General features: G+C 34.7%; 1 protein-coding gene and 1 long non-coding RNA gene across 2 annotated transcripts in view; both read right to left on the reverse strand.

Moving 5' to 3' along the window:
* Positions 1-3,951: 3,951 nt before the first annotated feature.
* Positions 3,952-7,847, reverse strand: LOC144358862 (uncharacterized). Its single transcript, XR_013421908.2, has 5 exons — positions 7,759-7,847; positions 7,164-7,208; positions 4,549-4,584; positions 4,238-4,330; positions 3,952-4,034 (listed from the first exon to the last, which is right to left on the reverse strand). It is a non-coding gene; the product is annotated as an uncharacterized LOC144358862 (long non-coding RNA).
* A 9,570-nt stretch (positions 7,848-17,417) lies between these two features.
* LOC102808132 (caspase-8-like) overlaps positions 17,418-20,332 on the reverse strand; it is a 50,597-nt gene continuing 47,682 nt past the window's right edge. The window contains exon 7 of the mRNA XM_085495659.1: positions 17,418-19,965. Coding sequence (XP_085351785.1) covers positions 19,340-19,965 — 626 coding nt within the window. The 3' untranslated portion in view covers positions 17,418-19,339. The remainder of the gene's footprint in view (positions 19,966-20,332) is intronic.

A 20,332-nucleotide genomic window follows, 5' to 3' on the forward strand; every position in this document is an offset into this window, starting at 1 on the left:
ACATACATTTACCATTATTTTTCAGATTGGATTCAAAATGGCTGACTGTCGGCCATCTGAATATTGAAAAATCATCAAAATTGCTGATTTCCACCATTCCAGAACTGTATTACTGTCGTGTCATATATTCTGTTCAAACTTGGTACAATCATTTAGTTTTTCACATCAGGTTATCTTGATTTATTTGCGGGTTCTTAATGTCAATGTCACCAAAATATGCAGGGGGAGGGTGTCATTGACTTGTTCAACATAATTTGCCGACATGTTCCATGGATGCTAAATGGCCGCCGCATGAAGAGCTTATCTCCATTTTAAAGACAAAAACAGAATAAATTTATATGTAATTTAGCGGTATTTAGCTAATTTACATAATTAGAATAATTGAATTGGTTACAAATTAGGTATATCCTTTGCCTATAAGCAAATTTTCAAATGCGTTATTGAGAGCAGTTCTTGGAAAAATATTGATGGAAATCATAAACACATAATTACATAAATTGTATAATTTTTTGAAGTAAAAAATGCATTAGAATTTAAATAACAAATATCGATTAATAGAATGATACAGTCTCAAAAATGGTGTTTATTTAAACAATCGATATAACAATATAAAAAGAATGTATTAAAAATACACATTAAAAGATATTGTCAACACAATAAACACTACTAATCATGCATATAATACAAGAATCCTACTGAACACGTATATGCATAAAATGCAATTAGGTTTTGAAAACGTTACGAATATTATAACTGCAAATCAACCAAAATCAAACATTAAACAGAACTTTGTTTCAAGTGTAGAATATAATGAAATACCTCTATACGATTTTAGCGATTTTGCCACAATGCACAAATTAACACAATCTTAATGTAGCTAAACTGAAAACAATCTCATTGTGAATGTATACTTTTAAATTAGCTATACATCTTACAATAGCAAAGTCATCTAAATTAGCTAAAATAACATGCTAGCTAAAACATGTGTTACAGTATATACCTAATATATTTCAATGAGTAATGTATTCTACATTAAGTTGAAATCCCACGCGTAGGAAGAATGCAAAATGGCAAACATTTCAGATTTATATTCGTTATAAGATACATAACTTGTAGGAATGTCAATAGTATTGGAACAAGTATGTGCAGACAGCTTCCTGCCTACACCCTGACTACCATTGAATATTAATTTTATATTTTTACCAAGTAAAACACTACTTCCAGTACAAAATCTCAATAAGAGTTGTAAGTCATGAATGTTACAATCTTCAATGAATCTTTCGAAAAAATCCTTAGTTCTTTCTTGTTCATATGGAAGATAATCTCCTTCAGTTGTCAAAAGTTGCAGAAAAGTTTCAGCAGTCGGTTCTAGAGTTTGATATGTTTTCATAATCGTCTCACTGGAGACCCCTTCATATAGTCCCGGAAATTGCTCGACAAGACCTTCACGAATTACCTGATATGCATGAGATGGTTTTTTAATGAGTTGACACTCAGCTATTTCTATTATACTGCTTTCAAGCTTGTTCGGTTCTGGAATTGTATGACACCCATAACGACTTAATATGCCCGTTAACCGATCTAAACACCTTCCTGAGTAGGTTTCAGTCATATTTTGACATTTCGTCAAAAATGCTACATCACTTTCTGATAGGTAACGTTTAAATGATGTTACTAAAATATCATTAGATACATGACCTGTCACCATTTTAAGAAGAGCAACTCTACACAACTGGGGAGGTAAAAATCCCATCAAAACATACCCATGAGTAATAATTCTACCTACAGCATGATAAAAGTCATCATGTATATCAGGATCCACACGTGGAACACACTCATGTTCCCCGTCAAAATAGTATTTTACTAACTCCTCCCAAAAAAGAGTAAACAGTTCTTTTGTTAAACCACTAAAATCGGTTGCTTCCTCTCCTTTAAAATCAACCGTAATTCGTCTTCCCACAAGACCAATACACTTGTTGTATATACTTAACATATCTGAAACGATGTTTGCTCTAACTACAGAGAGAACTATTTCGTCTTCAAGATTTGAGTTAAATAACTTCCAATTGAATCCATCAGACACATGAACTATGTTTACAATATGCATTTTGTCAGAGCTAGCCTGAGCACTGGTACTCCATGTATTAAACTCATTAGCATTCCACATTACAGTAAATGTAGTTGGCTGTAAGATTTTCAAATCAGACAGTGTACTGTCTACATGACTGTCAACTTGTATGTTGTCTCTATCTGGAGTTATAAGACTAAAGTCCTCTGTTGACATCTCACATGATCCAACATAATCTAGTACAGCCTATAACAAAGAAAATTTTTTAGTAAATAATGTATTGTTTTGAAAGTATGTAATCGGAAGTGACCATATTCAATACTAGATAAATTTTAATATGCATAACTAATTCTGAAAAAAACACACATATAAAACCTTACCTGTATATGATCAGATGTATCAAATTTTCGTTGCAAGTATTTTCCATCCTGTAATCTAAATCGCAAGGAAATTCCGGAATTAGTTTCAGTGGGAATTCTCATCCTTCGTTCAATTCTCACCTGTAAGAATATGTTAAAAGGTAGTTAGTCTACTGTCTACCATGCCAGTTCATAGTCTGTTTTTATTCAGGATTCATGAAAAATAATATGTACTTATTTGGAGATGGCAATGAATTATTTCAATTTTATTGTTATTATGTTTAACATATCTGTGAATTTTGATTCCAGTCAGCAAATAAAATGAAATGCACCATGGTCCCATTCTGTTCAACCTAAAGTGATTTTGATACTAAAAAAATACTAAAACATCTTCTCCAGAACAGCTTGACCTAGTAACTTGAAACTCTCTGTATAGCATCTTCATAGTTTGCGAAACAAAATGTCACGTGATTTGGCGGCCATATTAGATTTAAGGAAAGAACAGGAACAAGAAGTGCTCTATTTTGCACACTTGTTAGGGGGTTAGCCCTATTAAAATTACACCATCAGTGGCACATTTACTACCAAGTTCATGAATAAAATTCTTGGCCGCCATTTTCGTTTTTGATTGAAAACTGTAAAAATACTGAAACATCTTCTTCTACTGAATGCCAATGGCAAGGCCAATTGACTTGAAAATTTGTGTATAACATCGCTGGACTGGACCTTTCAAATTTGATAAAACTGATATATCACATGGTTTGGCGACCATATTGAATTTAAGTTAAACAGGAAGTGTCCTATTTTGCAAACTTGTCAGGCATCTAGCCATTTCAAAATTATGTCATAACATCATTCATTTATTGAAAAATGGCAAAAATGCTGAAATATCTTCTTATACTGAATGGCTAGGCCGATTGATTTGAAAGTTTGTAAATATCATTTCCCTGAGAAGACCTTGCACGTTTGAGAAATGAAATTTGATATGTCACATGGTTTCACTTTGGCAGCCATATTGGATTTAGGTTGAACAGGAAGTGCCATATTTTAAACACTGACATGGGGTCTAGCCATTTCAGAATACATCATAACATTAGTGAAATATTTACTACTACAAGTTCATGAATACATTTTTTCACTGGTCACATGACCTTTGCCGCCATTTTTGTTTTTGATGAAAAACAGTAAAACTACTGAAACATCTTTTACTGAATGGATATGCCAATTGACTTGAAACTTTGTATATACCATTTCAAGACAAAGACCTTTCAAAAATAGTCTGCCATCAGCCTTCAAATTTGGACCCGACAAAGCTCCTCTGCAGCTTTAATTTTGTGTTATTTTTTGTTTTGTGTATGCTCACTTTGCAATCCAATTAAAACAGTATTGCAGTATGATTTTGGAAAATCTTTGTGGTGGTTATTATTTAACACAAAAATGCTCAAAATAAAAATTGAGGTTTGATTTGATATGTCAGACTCCTTTTTAGTTCACTTTAATCACCACTAAAAACTACTAAATATCACCTGTCTCATGTGTTCACCATAACTGCGTAATACTGCCTCTTCAATTTGTCTCCTTTGTTGATCTTCTTCAACCTTATTTTCCTGTAAAAAATATACATACATGTACATTACTAATATATTCACACACTGAAAATTTAAGATTTTGTTATAACAATTCTGAGAGATAAACTAATGAAGCATTTTAGCTAAATAGTTACAAGCAGGGGGGTATAGATTTGTAGATTTTTGTTTTAATTTTTGTATAAATGGAGATATAATGTAATTATTTATCTCAGAATGTTTACCTTCTCTATGTCTACCTGCAAACTCTCCTGATACTCTAAGTCTTGTTCCTCTCGCAGTGTCCTCCAGTTTTGAATGTCAGGAGTATGTAAAAGCTGTTCAATTAAAAAAAAAGCTTGGTATAGGAATATAAATTATTTATAAAGGCGTTGCAGTTAAATCGTGTTATGTTAGTCTTATATCGCTATCACATGCAAATTTCTCACAACAATGTATGCACTATTTCAGAGATTAATAAGGTACAAAATAATTAATAGCTTATTATACCAGAAAGGAGAACTTAAATAACGTAACAAAAGAAAATCAAACTTACATTTTCTCTATCAACTGAACCTGGATTAAAAACAACCTGTAAGTGATGAATAATTTGAATATAACAAGCTGATATAGTTCCACTGTTTGTGTTAAGGTAGCGGGACTATTATTTGCATACTTGTTTTCATCTTCTAATTGTGACTAAATGACTACAAATAGACCCGGGAAAGTATATATTTTTAGAATCGCCAGACTTCAAGCTTTTCACAAGTGTATTTTGCATGCCCGTATCTGCATTCTACGACACGTTACTCAATCAAAGGTGAAAAATTACTTTTTCTGTAAAAAAAATAATTACGCATTTATGCTGGCGATAAGAAGTATTTTTTCACTTTACCTAGTTGTTCAATAATCTGGTAAATTGAATGTGTCTGGTCAGTTTTATTCAAGCAACGCGTTTTAAAAAATAGTGTGCTGAATTTCAATTACTGTTTTAGTCGCATTGCCTCCAACTCAAACCACAACTCGTTGGTAAATAATCAATGAAATAGTTTGTCTGGACACATTCAAGTTCCTCTCACTGTCTCCTTAAAGCTGTGAAAATTTGGTGTTAATCTGACGATAATAAGTATACGTTATTTTTTGTTAAAGACCTTGTATTTTGAAAAACATAAACTCCTAGAAAACGTCCATGAAGTAACAGCAAAGATTTTCAAGCTTGTTTATCGGCACAATCAATTTGTTTTCCCATCAAGGTTTGTTTTAACATGTGTAGGGACATCCAAATGTGTAAGGCTATTGGAAACCAAAATAATAAAGGAATGGGATAGCTATAATTGGATAAATTCGGCATATGAAAACACCAAAATCAATGATTTTTTTTCAGTGGCTGTGTGACCTTGTGTCTGACACATTCATATGCAAATGACTAATCTGTGAAACAAATAGGGGCGGAGACAAACCACTCAAATGTTTGGAAACACTAATTGTGTGTCAGATAACTACTGATAACACATCCTAACATTGCTTTGTCTTGAGTTTATCTTTGAAACTTATAGGCACACAGATTAAACCTGTGTTGTTGATTTTGGAAAACACTACTGAGGCTGCTTTTCTTCCCTTCAGAAAATCTACATTTTAACCAACTTACATGACATTCTATGTTATGTTGACTTTATCACATGAAAGTTTATAGTGCATTTCATCAATTAATAAATAAATGTGAAAATCGTAATTTTCAACACAAATAATAGTCTCGCTACCTTAATGCATAAAAAGTGTGATCCATACAAAGCAGCATACAAATCATACTAACACACAACATGTAGGTCCTATAGGGGTGTTAGATTCCTGGTTTTGAAGAAGAAGTCGAAAATAACATAACTGACAAAAATATTTGCTAAAAATAGAGAAGTTAAGATACGCCTGTAAAATGAAAAAATAGGCAAATGGCCTGTCACCACCAAATGGGGAATTCAACTATAGTAGATGCTTGTCAATAGCATTTTTTGCTGGATTTTAAAAACCAGTTGAAAATGTTGATGAAGTAAAAAGTGTTTTGAAGAAGAACAACAACAACGCTTTTAGACAAAAATGTACAAAAAAAAAATAAAAATAAAAAAATTCACTAAAATACAATTTTGAAGATAATGTCCCCAAATCAATTAGGCTGATAGAGGTCCAGCCCAAGTAACCACATAGTGAACATTAAATAAATCCGGCTAACGGTTTTGAAGAAATTGTCAAAAATATTATTTTTAACCATTTCTGAGCCAATTTGCAGAATTATTGTCATACCGTATTCTCATGAACAAATCTCCATTCTCCTACCCCTAATGCACCTTCACACCAAAAACCAAGGCAAACGATTCAGCAGTTTTAGAGAGGAAGTCGTCCACGTACACTTGACGAACAGACAGACAGGCGGACGGACGGACGTAGGACATCGCATGATCCCTATAGCTCATCAGTCTGATTGACTAGTGAGCTAAAAAATGATTAAGGTCCACCTAAGGTATTTAGGATATACACTTGGGTTACTGGTTTTCAATAAGAATCAAAATACAATTCTTGACAAACGGACGATATGGACAATCACTTAATATATGAACAGATCTGATCTGTTATCTTAAAAGACTGTGGAGATAAAAAGAATGTCCAGTAGTAGAATACCTACATGGAGCCAACAAATGTTTGCATTTTACAACAAATATACTTCAACTTAAAAAATAAATGGAAATGCCAAGATAGTTGTAGAATTGAAGTATCATATTTTCTTTAGTAGAAATGCAGCTCTGATATGTGTGCCTAAGATGTTTTTTATGACACAAAACATGGCAATAAGAGAAATGGGGACCAAAAGTTACAAACATATTTACCAAATTTATGATTTTAACATAAATTTAACCGGTTTGAGATAGACTCAATCATGCTACTTATCATGGTACTGTAAAAATTCTGACTAAATTCTAAATTCTGAATAAATTTGAAGAAAAAACCCAAAATGTGCAGATGCATTACTTACATAAAGTTTAATACATTATCAAACAATATTAAATGTTTTAAGTAGGTTTCATATAAAATTTAATAATTTTAGTTCCCTACTGACATTCATCTAATACACATATACTAGTACATATAGGTAATACAAGATAACCGTTATATTGTACTTACTGTAGGAGTTCCAGTCCACACTCCACTGTCTTCATTTACTGGCACCTAGTATATATATAAATTGTTACAGCGAAACTCAGAAGTATTGAGGCAGTCAATTTGCCATCTCCCTCACGAATTGGCTGACTGTTTGGGATTTGACTAAACTGATTGTGTTCGAAACTCGTGATATGACCTTGTGGTTACGCCTCCATCAAACAAATCTATATTGCAGAAGGGGACAGACAATTCATTTAAATTTCCCTCAAGTAGATGAGACAGTGAGACTAAAAAACATCCATTACAGGGCAAGGTAAAAACTATGTTAGTCAAAGTAAACTTGTACGATAAGATACCAGGATATATAAAAGGATTAAATCCATAAATTCTCATACAAACACAAGTATAAAGCACAGTATATGAACAGTAGTATCTAAACTAGTCAGAACATATTTTAAAGTGTAGTATAATATGGTGTTTGGGAACATGTAGCAGCTGAACGCTTACACAATAGAACATAATGCACCATGAGATTTTGCTTGGCGATCTTTTTGATGTTTACCATACTTGTGCATCTCTGTGTTATCAAGTGTCTTTGATTTCTCCAATGACTAACCTGTAATACATGCACACCAGCTTCCTTTTGAAGTGAGATGTTTGAATCTTCAAATACTAAGTCGATAACACTTTCATCATTATCAGGCTATGTATTGAAATAAAATTGATATCACGATCATTACATATCAAATTGCCCACTAACTAATAATGCAATAAACATTAGATTAAAAGTGTTATAGGGGGTGAAAATTATATAAACAAACATAAACACACTAGGCAGTCATTCTAGTCATTCTGGAGGAGATGTTTAAAGTATTATGGACAAGGGTGAAAGCAAAAAAAATTATCACTAAAATTTCAAGATTAATATATCAGAAAAAAATATGTCTTTTAAAATTAAAGACAGTAGGACCAATGGATAATGATGACAATGACTATGACACAAGGATGGAGATTTGTTTGAATTGCAAAAAAAATGAATATAAAGTAAATGAATGTCACATATCTAATAAATAACCTTTAATACCTTTAAACTAGTTTCCATTTGAGATGAGATGCTTGATGTCGCTTCAGACACTAAATCAATAACACTCTCTTCATTTTTTGACTAAAAACAACAACAAAGATGATGTACAGTGACTTCTTCAGTCAGATAAACGTGGAACAAAAAAGAAGGGAGGGAGGAAGGGAGGGAGGGAGGGAGGGAGGGAGGGAGACAGACAGAGAGACAGAGACAGAGAGAGAGAGAGAGAGAGAGACAGACAGACAGGCAGACAGACAGACAGACAGACAGACAGACAGACAGACAGACAGACAGACAGACAGACAGTATTATAATAACTATCTTTTAAGACACACATACAAAAGAGTTACAATGAACAATCAAAAAATGTTATAGTTAGATATATATACTTACAGGAGTGCTGAGTAGCTGATCAGGTACAAGGACAAACAAGCCATGATAGTTTCGCACTTCTACTGAACAAGGAATATCATTTTCAAAATAACGTAACTTGTTATTATAGTCCCGTTTACAGATTTTAAAATTTATATTTTCCAAAAAAGGAAATGTACTTTTGATTGAGTCAATGAATTCCTCTTCATTTGTTGTATTGAACTCAATCTTTCCAACATGCCCTACATAAAAAAAAAAAAATAATAACTTCAATTGTATACATTAATTGTCAATCAAACTATATTCTGTGTACTAGAATAAAAAAAGATTTTAGTCTATAAGACATAACCTTCCTGTCACAGGATTGACAAAAATAAAAAACTGCACCATTAGCTTGTTAGAGTTTTGATATGAGCTGCATTCACGCTGGACAGACTAGGTTTGAACTGATTATGTGAAATAGCTGTGCCTTTATTTGTATATATTTTAAGTATTTGCAAAGCAGGAATACAATGTTAATGAGACATGCCCAGTTAAAAAGTACATTCATGTACAGGATGCAGTTATTACACATGAACCATTCAAATTGACAGTAGAGATGAATGCGTCATGTAATCCAATAATATTACATTAAAATTAAAAGTGTTATATTGCAATGATTTTCATGAAAAAAGGAATAACTCAAACCTTTTATCTTACCTAAGTCAATCCTGTTTAATGCATCCTGTTCATTTACAGGAAAATGGCCTGATGGTTCTTTCATAATGAACAGTTTTCTTAAATATACTTTCTGAACTTTCTTTTTTTTACGATTTCCAGGATATGTCTTCTTCTTTGGAAATACTTCTCGAATATTTCTAGCTGAGGCAACTGTTTTGTTAACAATTTCATTAAACTTGTCTCGACATTTGCCTGGCAAATATTCATCATCACTACTTGGCTCTAGAGGAAACAATCACAAGGTTTATATCAGTTAATTCATTGAAAATTAAGGTACATAAACCTGTTCCTCCTCATTAAAGCTGGCGTAAAGCTCTGTTTAGTTTCACTGTTCAATGGAAAAATGTATTAAATTTGTGTTAACCAATTAGTATTTTGCCAGAAATCATCTACATAAAAATAAACACTAGTCTGTTTTGGCCAATGAAGGGTATCTTAATACCCATTGTGATATAACAGTGCTTCACTGTCCCCTTTAAACTTTACTACCAAAATTTATTTACGAGATCCTATTTTTTTATAATTTGGAAGCAGTAAAAAATATACATGAAGTTATTTTCGTAAACAAATCTTTCACGTTGCAGCATGATTACAAAAATCCACTTAATGGTGAGTATTTACAAAAAGATCCAATTATAAATACATGAAAATATAGTTTTTGACAAATTTCACTGATTGCAAAATGTACTCATCGCGAAGAGACTTATAAGTAATAGTAATGTAACTGTTTAACTGAGAAAAAATGTAGATAAGGACTTACAAATCACATAAATAAGATACTTGAAATCTTCAAATTCTTAAAATATATACTTTGCTGGGTGTTTTTATATCCAGATTGTCACAATCTCCAGATGAACATGATTATGCAAATAACCATCTCGCTACCTCACTAGACTCTACCCATGGACGTACGTCCATGCTCTACCTAAACACGAGTCGCTCGCCATAAAATTGTTGGACAATCCATAAATTGTCGCTAGATGGCCGGTCGAACACCTGCTGCTTTGGACCAACAGTCATGAACAAATTGTACATGGCGAAAAGATGCAAAACCAGTCAGTGAACAGAGAATGTCTTACCTGAATTGGACATCCTTGAATCCATGGCAGCCATGTCAGAAGCGCGGTAAAAAATGGAAGACAACAATACACATAAACAGCGCCACCATAGTAAACATACGTCGACAACAACGAAATCGCCGATAACGCCGTAAGCTACCGGCGATATCGCCTAAATGAATGGCGTTATTGACACCTTTACATCGATAACGCCATAAGCTACGCCGATATCGCCTAAATGAATAGCGTTATTGGCATCTTTACATCGATAACGCCATAAGCTACGGCGATATCGCCTAAATGAATGGCGTTATTGGCATCTTTACATCGATAACGCCATACGCTACAGCGATATCGCTTGAACAATTGGCGTTATTGACACTTTTACATCGATAACGCTGATAACGCCATAAGCTACAACGTTATCGCCTTAATGAATGGCGTTATTGGCAATTTTGCATCGATAACGCCATAAGCTACGGCGAAGCCGCCTGAATGAATGGCGTTATTGACATCTTTACATCGGTAACGCCATAAACTACGGCGATATCGCCTGAATGAATGGCGTTATTGACATCTTTACATCGGTAACGCCATAAGCTACGGCGAAGCCGCCTGAATGAATGGCGTTATTGACATCTTTACATCGGTAACGCCATAAACTACGGCGATATCGCCTGAATGAATGGCGTTATTGACATCTTTACATCGATAACGCCATAAGCTACGGCGATATCGCCTAAATTAATGGCATTATTGGCATCTTTACATCGATAACGCCATAAGCTACGGCGATATCGCCTAAATGAATGGCGTTATTGGCATCTTTACATCGATAACGCCATAAGCTACGGCGATATCGCCTAAATGAATGGCGTTATTGACATCTTTACATCGATATCGCCATACGCTACAGCGATATCGCCTAAATGAATGACATTGTTGACACTTTTACATCGATAACGCCATACGCTACAGCGATATCGCTTAAACAATTGGCGTTATTGACATCTTTACATCGATATCGCCATACGCTACAGTGATATCACCTAAATGAATGACATTGTTGACACTTTTACATCGATAACGCCATACGCTACAGCGATATCGCCTAAATGAATGGTGTTATTGACATCTTTACATCGATAACGCTTAAGCTATGGCGATATCGCTTAAATGAATGGCGTTATTGACAATTTTACATCGATAACGCCATAAGCTACGGCGATATCGCTTAAATGAATGGCGTTATCGATATCTTTACATCGATATCGCCATACGCTACAGCGATATCGCCTAAATAAATGGCATTATTGACACTTTTACATCGATAACGCCATACGCTACAGCGATATCGCTTAAATGAATGGCGTTATTGACAATTTTACATCGATAACGCCATAAGCTACGGCGATATCGCTTAAATGAATGGCGTTATCGATATCTTTACATCGATATCGCCATACGCTACAGCGATATCGCCTAAATGAATGGCGTTATTGACAATTTTACATCGATAACGCCATAAGCTACGGCGATATCGCCTAAATGAATGGCATTATTCACACTTTTACATCGATAACGCCATACGCTACAGCGATATCGCTTAAATGAATGGCGTTATTGACAATTTTACATCGATAATGCCATAAGCTACGGCGATATCGCTTAAATGAATGGCGTTATCGATATCTTTACATCGATATCGCCATACGCTACAGCAATATCGCCTAAATTAATGGCGTTATTGGCATCTTTACAACGATAACGCCATAAGCTACGGCGATATCGCCTAAATGAATGGCGTTATTGGCATCTTTACATCGATAACGCTTAAGCTATGGCGATATCGCTTAAATGAATGGCGTTATTGACAATTTTACATCGATAACGCCATAAGCTACGGCGATATCGCTTAAATGAATGGCGTTATCGATATCTTTACATCGATATCGCCATACGCTACAGCGATATCGCCTAAATAAATGGCATTATTGACACTTTTACATCGATAACGCCATACGCTACAGCGATATCGCTTAAATGAATGGCGTTATTGACAATTTTACATCGATAACGCCATAAGCTACGGCGATATCGCTTAAATGAATGGCGTTATCGATATCTTTACATCGATATCGCCATACGCTACAGCGATATCGCCTAAATGAATGGCGTTATTGACAATTTTACATCGATAACGCCATAAGCTACGGCGATATCGCCTAAATGAATGGCATTATTCACACTTTTACATCGATAACGCCATACGCTACAGCGATATCGCTTAAATGAATGGCGTTATTGACAATTTTACATCGATAATGCCATAAGCTACGGCGATATCGCTTAAATGAATGGCGTTATCGATATCTTTACATCGATATCGCCATACGCTACAGCAATATCGCCTAAATTAATGGCGTTATTGGCATCTTTACAACGATAACGCCATAAGCTACGGCGATATCGCCTAAATGAATGGCGTTATTGGCATCTTTACATCGATAACGCTTAAGCTATGGCGATATCGCTTAAATGAATGGCGTTATTGACAATTTTACATCGATAACGCCATAAGCTACGGCGATATCGCTTAAATGAATGGCGTTATCGATATCTTTACATCGATATCGCCATACGCTACAGCGATATCGCCTAAATAAATGGCATTATTGACACTTTTACATCGATAACGCCATACGCTACAGCGATATCGCTTAAATGAATGGCGTTATTGACAATTTTACATCGATAACGCCATAAGCTACGGCGATATCGCTTAAATGAATGGCGTTATCGATATCTTTACATCGATATCGCCATACACTACAGCGATATCGCCTAAATGAATGGCGTTATTGACAATTTTACATCGATAACGCCATAAGCTACGGCGATATCGCCTAAATGAATGGCATTATTCACACTTTTACATCGATAACGCCATACGCTACAGCGATATCGCTTAAATGAATGGCGTTATTGACAATTTTACATCGATAATGCCATAAGCTACGGCGATATCGCTTAAATGAATGGCGTTATCGATATCTTTACATCGATATCGCCATACGCTACAGCAATATCGCCTAAATTAATGGCGTTATTGGCATCTTTACAACGATAACGCCATAAGCTACGGCGATATCGCCTAAATGAATGGCGTTATTGGCATCTTTACATCGATAACGCCATACGCTACAGCGATATCGCCTAAATGAATGGCGTTATTGACATCTTTACATCGATATCGCCATACGCTACAGCGATATCGCCTAAATGAATGGCGTTATTGACATGTTTACATCGATAACACCATACGCTACAGCGATATCGCCTAAATGAATGGCGTTATTGACATCTTTACATCGATAACGCCATATGCTACAGCGATATCGCTTAAACAATTGGCGTTATTGATATCTTTACATCGATAACGCCATACGCTACAGCGATATCGCCTAAATGAATGGCGTTATTGACATCTTTACATCGATAACGCCATAAGCTACGGCGATATCGCCTAAATGAATGGCGTTATTGGCATCTTTACATCGATAACGCCATACGCTACAGCGATATCGCCTAAATGAATGGCATTATTGACACTTTTACATCGATAACGCCATACGCTACAGCGATATCGCCTAAATGAATGGCATTATTGACATCTTTACATCGATAACGCCATACGCTACAGCGATATCGCTTAAACAATTGGCGTTATTGACATCTTTACATCGATAACGCCATACGCTACAGCGATATCGCCTAAATGAATGGCGTTATTGACATCTTTACATCGATAACGCCATAAGCTATGGCGATATCGCTTAAATGAATGACGTTATTGACAATTTTACATCGATAACGCCATAAGCTACGGCGATATCGCCTAAATGAATGGCGTTATTGACATCTTTACATCGATAACGCCGTACGCTACAGCGTTATCGCTTAAATGAATGGCGTTCTTGGCATTTTTAGATAGTTAAGACAATAACTTATGCTAATTGCCTATGTGGATCACGAATTTAATGTTTGCCGCACTATTTATGCCGAAATCCTTTACATGCGTGACGTTACTGACATTTACGTTTGATATAAAAAGGAAAAATTACATTGAACATATCATCCAACACACTTTGTTATCGACAAATCGCCATTGATAAAGCCTCGATGATTTGATTTAATTCTAAACACCATTGACTACTTCTCGGTTAGTTATTTCTTCATGGTTAAACACTTATAACACGTTTATATCGATATCGCCTAAAACCAAATATGATCTATTGATAACGCTTCTTGCTAAACACTTGTGCAATCGTTATCGCTTCCCAGCTAAACACTGTTTAATTGTTAACGTTGATATCGCCATTTAGTAACAACTCCATGTCGATATCGACTTTCAGTCTAAACACTTGTTACCCCACCATGTCAATAACGACCCAGTGATGTCGTTATCGCCTAATTAACAGCGTTATCGCCAAACGCTTCTCAAAACGCTGTGTTATTTTTTGCACTAACGGCGCATAAATACCGATAACGATGTTAGGACAACGATAACGACAAATACACATCGATAACGACATTTGGGCATTCTGACTGGGTAATTTTAGTCGATATCGTCTTACATTTTCGTCGTTATTGCCATCGCTTAGTCGATATCGACGCATGCTATTTATTGCACTAATGGCCCGCCATACAGGCTGGCTAGTCGTGTCAGCAACATACGATGGCCGAATCAAAGGCCGCAGGTAAGTCCAACAGTATTAAAATGCCATAATGGCCAGAGTCGAGAGAATTTAAGATGTCACTATGGACTTTGACAAGTGCTGTCTCAGTACTGTGATACTTTTTGTGAGCCGATTGCAGTGGTTTAATCTGAGGGCTACAACTTTTTCAAGCACTTTGGAGATGAATGGTAAATTTGATATAGGTCTGTAGTTCTTGAGAATTTCCTGATCAAGTGATGGTTTTTTAAGTAGAGGTGTAACAACTGCTAACTTGAAAGAGGTTGGGACGATTCCATGCAGAAAAGAGAGGTTGATAACAATGGTGATCCAAGGTATGAGCTGGATTTTAAACTTCTTAAGTAGATGTGTTGGAATTGGATCAAGGCAGCAAGACTTGGATGGCTCTTTTGTGATTATTTTGTTGATTTCATCTGTGGTCGTGGACGTGGAATTACAGAGTGTTGCTGATGTAGGGTTTAAAGAGCAGATTTGTGTCCTAATTGTCGGCATCCAAGCTGTTGCGAATATTGGTGATTTTATCGACAAAGAAGATGCTAAATGTCTCTGTCAATTGACTAGTAGTAGAATGAGTAGGTAATGATGATGATATATTGGTGGTAAAATTTGATGTGAACCTAAACAGTGCTTTCAGATCCATGGAGTTATCTTCAATTATGTTCGAGTAGTATTTAGACTTTGCATTGCGAAATGGCTTATTAACAGTACAACATTGAGATTGGTAAATTTGTCTATGAATTTCAAGTTTGGTTGAACGCCAGGTATTCTCAAGCGAGCGGCGAAGTTGTTTAGCTGCAAGTAGTTCAGGAGTGTACCAATTTTTATCTGGACGCACAGTGATCATGCGTTTCATACGTGGTGCGTGTTTGTTTAGAGATCTTCTAAGGCAAGAGTTATAATGTGAAATTGCTTTGTTTACATCTGTTAGGGGTTCCTTCCGTAATACTGATTCAATTTCTTTGGCAAATTCTTGAAAATAGCTTGAATGCGACGATAAGTTATTTCTTTTTGTACAAGGGGAGGCTTGGGTAATACAAGTTCTATGCGAATAGGAAAATGGTCAGAGACATAGATGTTATCAATGACAACTGAACAAATGATGGTGTCTATATTAGTGAAAACCAGATCCAGAATGTGGCCACGGTTGTGAGTAGGTGCACTGACCCACTGAATGAGGTTGCAAGAGTTGGTTAATTCCTTAAATCTATGAAGATCAGTGGAGGATGATAAGGTTGTCCAATGGAAATTGAAATCCCAGTAATAATCAGACTGCTAGAATATACAGAGGATGTTTCCAGGAGAGACCCAAATTCATCTAAGAATTTGGAAACGGTGAATCTAATCTTTGAATTTGGAGGAGGTCTATAGATAATGATAATTTTAAAGGTAATATCATGATGACGACGTGTGATTTCAACAGCCTCAAAGGTAGTGAAATTACGTAGCGGTTTCCAGGTGATGAAATTAATTTGTGATTTACATATGAAGGCAATCCCACCTCCACTTCATAGGTGATAGGTTCATCACCAGTAGGTTTTAGCCATGACTCAGTAATTGCTAGTGCATCGATGTTATGTTCAACAATATAGTCAGAAATGTTCGAGGCTTTATTTCGAAATGACTGTACATTCCAGCAGCAAAGTTGAAAATGTTGATTTCTTGGTATGGATCTTTGAGAGATAGGTTGCAATTTCCGACTGCCAGCCCTTTTACCTCTAAGAGTTGAAGGCTTTGATTGAATACCGAGTGATGTATTGCTTTGCCTGGGCAGAGGGGGGAGCATTTGAGTTTATCTTGATTACTATTGTTCCTTAGATGGAGTAGTTGGTTTCTTGCATAAATTGGTTGATTTTTCATTTAAACAGAGAAAACCCTGCATTTGGAATGTTGAGTAGATCATTACTAATTCCAGGTACACTAATATTTGTAAAGGTGCTCAATAAGTCCATTGTCCATGTAAGCTTGAATTCCCATAATAATAGACAGTGATGGTTGATATTGAAAAAACTTTCTTGAGTCACTGAAGCAAAACTTGCAGAAATTAGTGAAAACCGTAGCATAGACGACCCCAGTACGGTCACTAATAGTTCATAAAAGGATGACTGGTAAAAATGAGTGGTTTAGAATCGATGATGATCAATAAACCAGATCAATTTGTAGAGCAACTGTGAGTGGCAGCCTGTTAGGTGCACACTATGTCGAAAGTTAACTTTGAAAAATCAAATTTTACTACATTTCTCTGTACTATTAGCACAATTATATATTGCTTTCATAATACTAAAACAGATTTCAAAAGCAGCAAACTTTATTTGGATTCAACTTGCTATACAAAACAAAATACATTGCTCAAGTCAAATTATTAATTACATTACATTAAAAGTAACATATTTGAATATATTATATAGGCTTAGAACCAACATTTACTACAATGAATTATACATAGTATACTCATCACTCAGTAATTTGGCATACCAACGATTGCAATCTCACTATATTTTTATATTTCATGATGATAACTTCAAATCTTTATGTTCAGCAAATATCAACTTTTTCTTGAAACTACCAGTTCAGATGTTTTGATACTTATATATCAGATTTATTCAATAATTTAAACATTCTAATTGTGGTGGATATTGTTGGCAAAACAATATATTTTGAACTTTTTTTGAAAATCACCAGCCCAATTGCTGATAATGTCCAATAGTGCAGTCATACTTTAAGCCAAATTCATTCATCAATGTTTGTAGTCAAATCCATACAATCAATGATGTGCATGAGGTCTCATTAGGTCGTTTGTACAAAGATTGACAGCAATCAACCCACCCAGATACTATAAATTTGGAATGGTGCAAATGATTGATTTGAGTGCAGTTGTACAACAAAATGGTCACAAGTTAGCCTTGAATTGGATTATGTTACCAATTCTTAACATATAATGGTATAATGTCACTTTTAGACATTGTTAGACATATGTACAACGAACATTGGTATTTTGAAATGACAGACACTTACCCCCCCCCCCCCCCCAAGAAAACTTTGATAATATAATGACATACAATGTATGTGTGAGGCGACAACAATAGATTAGATTTCGGTGGGGACAAGATTTAGATAAACGTTCTTTTTCTTTGTTCACTAGTTGCAATGAACAACTCTGTGCAAACTAATATGCATTTAAAAAAAACACAAGACATTACAAATTGTATTTAATTCACTGGAAATAATGATTACAAGCAATAATGAAATAAAATATACTATAAAGAAATTGAGTAATAGATTAAGTTTTATAAATATATTCACCAGAATATGACTACGGTACTTTCTAAAAACAATAAAAACAAATAGCATTAGTCAAGTTACAATCTTTTTAAGATCAGCTTGCTAACAATATTTTAGCTGTTAATCACAAATAATGTTTTTTAAACCAAATATAAACATAATTTTTTAGGTCTATCCACAGAAATTACAATCATTGTTCATTATTACACAGGACCATAGTTGTCCTCTGAATGACTGCATACATGTACGGTATACATGAAATGGTACATGTATTACCTAATAAATGAAGAATGATGTGCTGCAAATTATTGTATTAATATTGTATTAATATTTAATATTGTACTGAAGGTTTTTATGTCATAGCTTTACAATGTCTCACAATAATGTGAACCTATATTTGTAAGTAAATTATAACTAAATAGAATGTAATCACAGGAAAATTAGTTATAAAATTTGTATTAAACCATGTATAATTAATTGATGTTTACTTTTTTTGGTCTTGACTAAAGTTCTTGCAAATCAAAAAACAGATTGACCCAAAAACACACTTTAGCCTTTGTTTATTTAAACATGTCTCTCCTTTGTCAACTCATTATCATTTACAGTACAGGGCATACAGGATGCATCATGTTCACAATTCATCGGCCATCTTCAAGAATACCATAATTGATGTGATAATATGTTCAGTTTGCATGTTATGTCAATTATTATTATGTAATATGAGATATATCCAGCACTGGTTTGAATACTGGTTAATATTATACTGATCATCATGAAATGACATACATTAATATATAAAGGTTGTTCATAGCAAAACTTGAAGCAAGATGGCACAATGTCCTGACGAAAAAAACTAGACAATCTAAATAACTAGTTCTACTCATTTCTCTTCTATTAAAACAAGAAATCAAAATGAAACTTTGTATTACTTTAGAAAATCTCAACAGGTTTAAGAAAGAGTCTCTTTCTCAAAGTGAATTGAGGTGCTGGCACCTGCTTTCTTTCACCATCTTTTGTAGCTGCAATAGCTTTAGCAACTTCTTCATTTACCTTTCTCATTATATCTAGCAATTCATATTCATTATGATATCGATCCAAGCATTCAACTAACTTGGTGATATACCATGATCCTTGTGTCTTACTTCGATACGAAACAAATCCTGGTACTGTGGCATAACCAAGAAGAAAATCAGCTTCATTAGGAATACTCATTGGTATTTCATCTTGATCTCCATCATGATCCATCACAATATCACCTCTTTGTGCTCTCTGTCCTTGGCAAGCCTGTATGAAAAATAACTTTGGTTTTCCAATAAGTGAACGGCAAGGTATTCCTTTCACACAGCTTGTTAGATGGGAAATTTCAATAGGAATCCCATCAACACCATATACCTTACCAGCTGTACCATGGCTAAGAATGCAACACACAAAACATGAGTATGGCATATGGTCCCTTTCTCCTATGTTACCAAGACAGGTGTACATGTCCCGAGCAGTCAAATCATCATGAACTTCTACCTCAAAATCAAGTTTCTCAAAAATGTGTACAAGATTATCTGCAAAAACAAAGATCATAAAAGAATTTTTATTATGCACAATAAAGATGCTGATCAACGTTTGAAAGACACAAGCTGCAATTTTGATATATATTTTTTCATATTTCATATAACTGGAAAACAAATTATTTACAAAGACATATGATTCTTTTTCAGCTGTGTATACTAGTAGCATGAATATCCTAAACTGTTTCTTCATATTTCCACCACTCATTTCGTATCATTAAGGGAATGTTAGCTCAGCATTTTATGGATTAAAATATGACAAACAAGCCATGCATGGCACAGTCTTCGTTAGTTATCAAATTTAAGATATATAGTTTTGTTTATAGTAATATAGCTGGAATATAACTATGTCAGGAACATG

The sequence above is a fragment of the Saccoglossus kowalevskii genome, chromosome 22 (assembly GCF_978046115.1).
Source record: "Saccoglossus kowalevskii chromosome 22, keSacKowa6.1, whole genome shotgun sequence".
Taxonomy (NCBI): domain Eukaryota; kingdom Metazoa; phylum Hemichordata; class Enteropneusta; family Harrimaniidae; genus Saccoglossus; species Saccoglossus kowalevskii.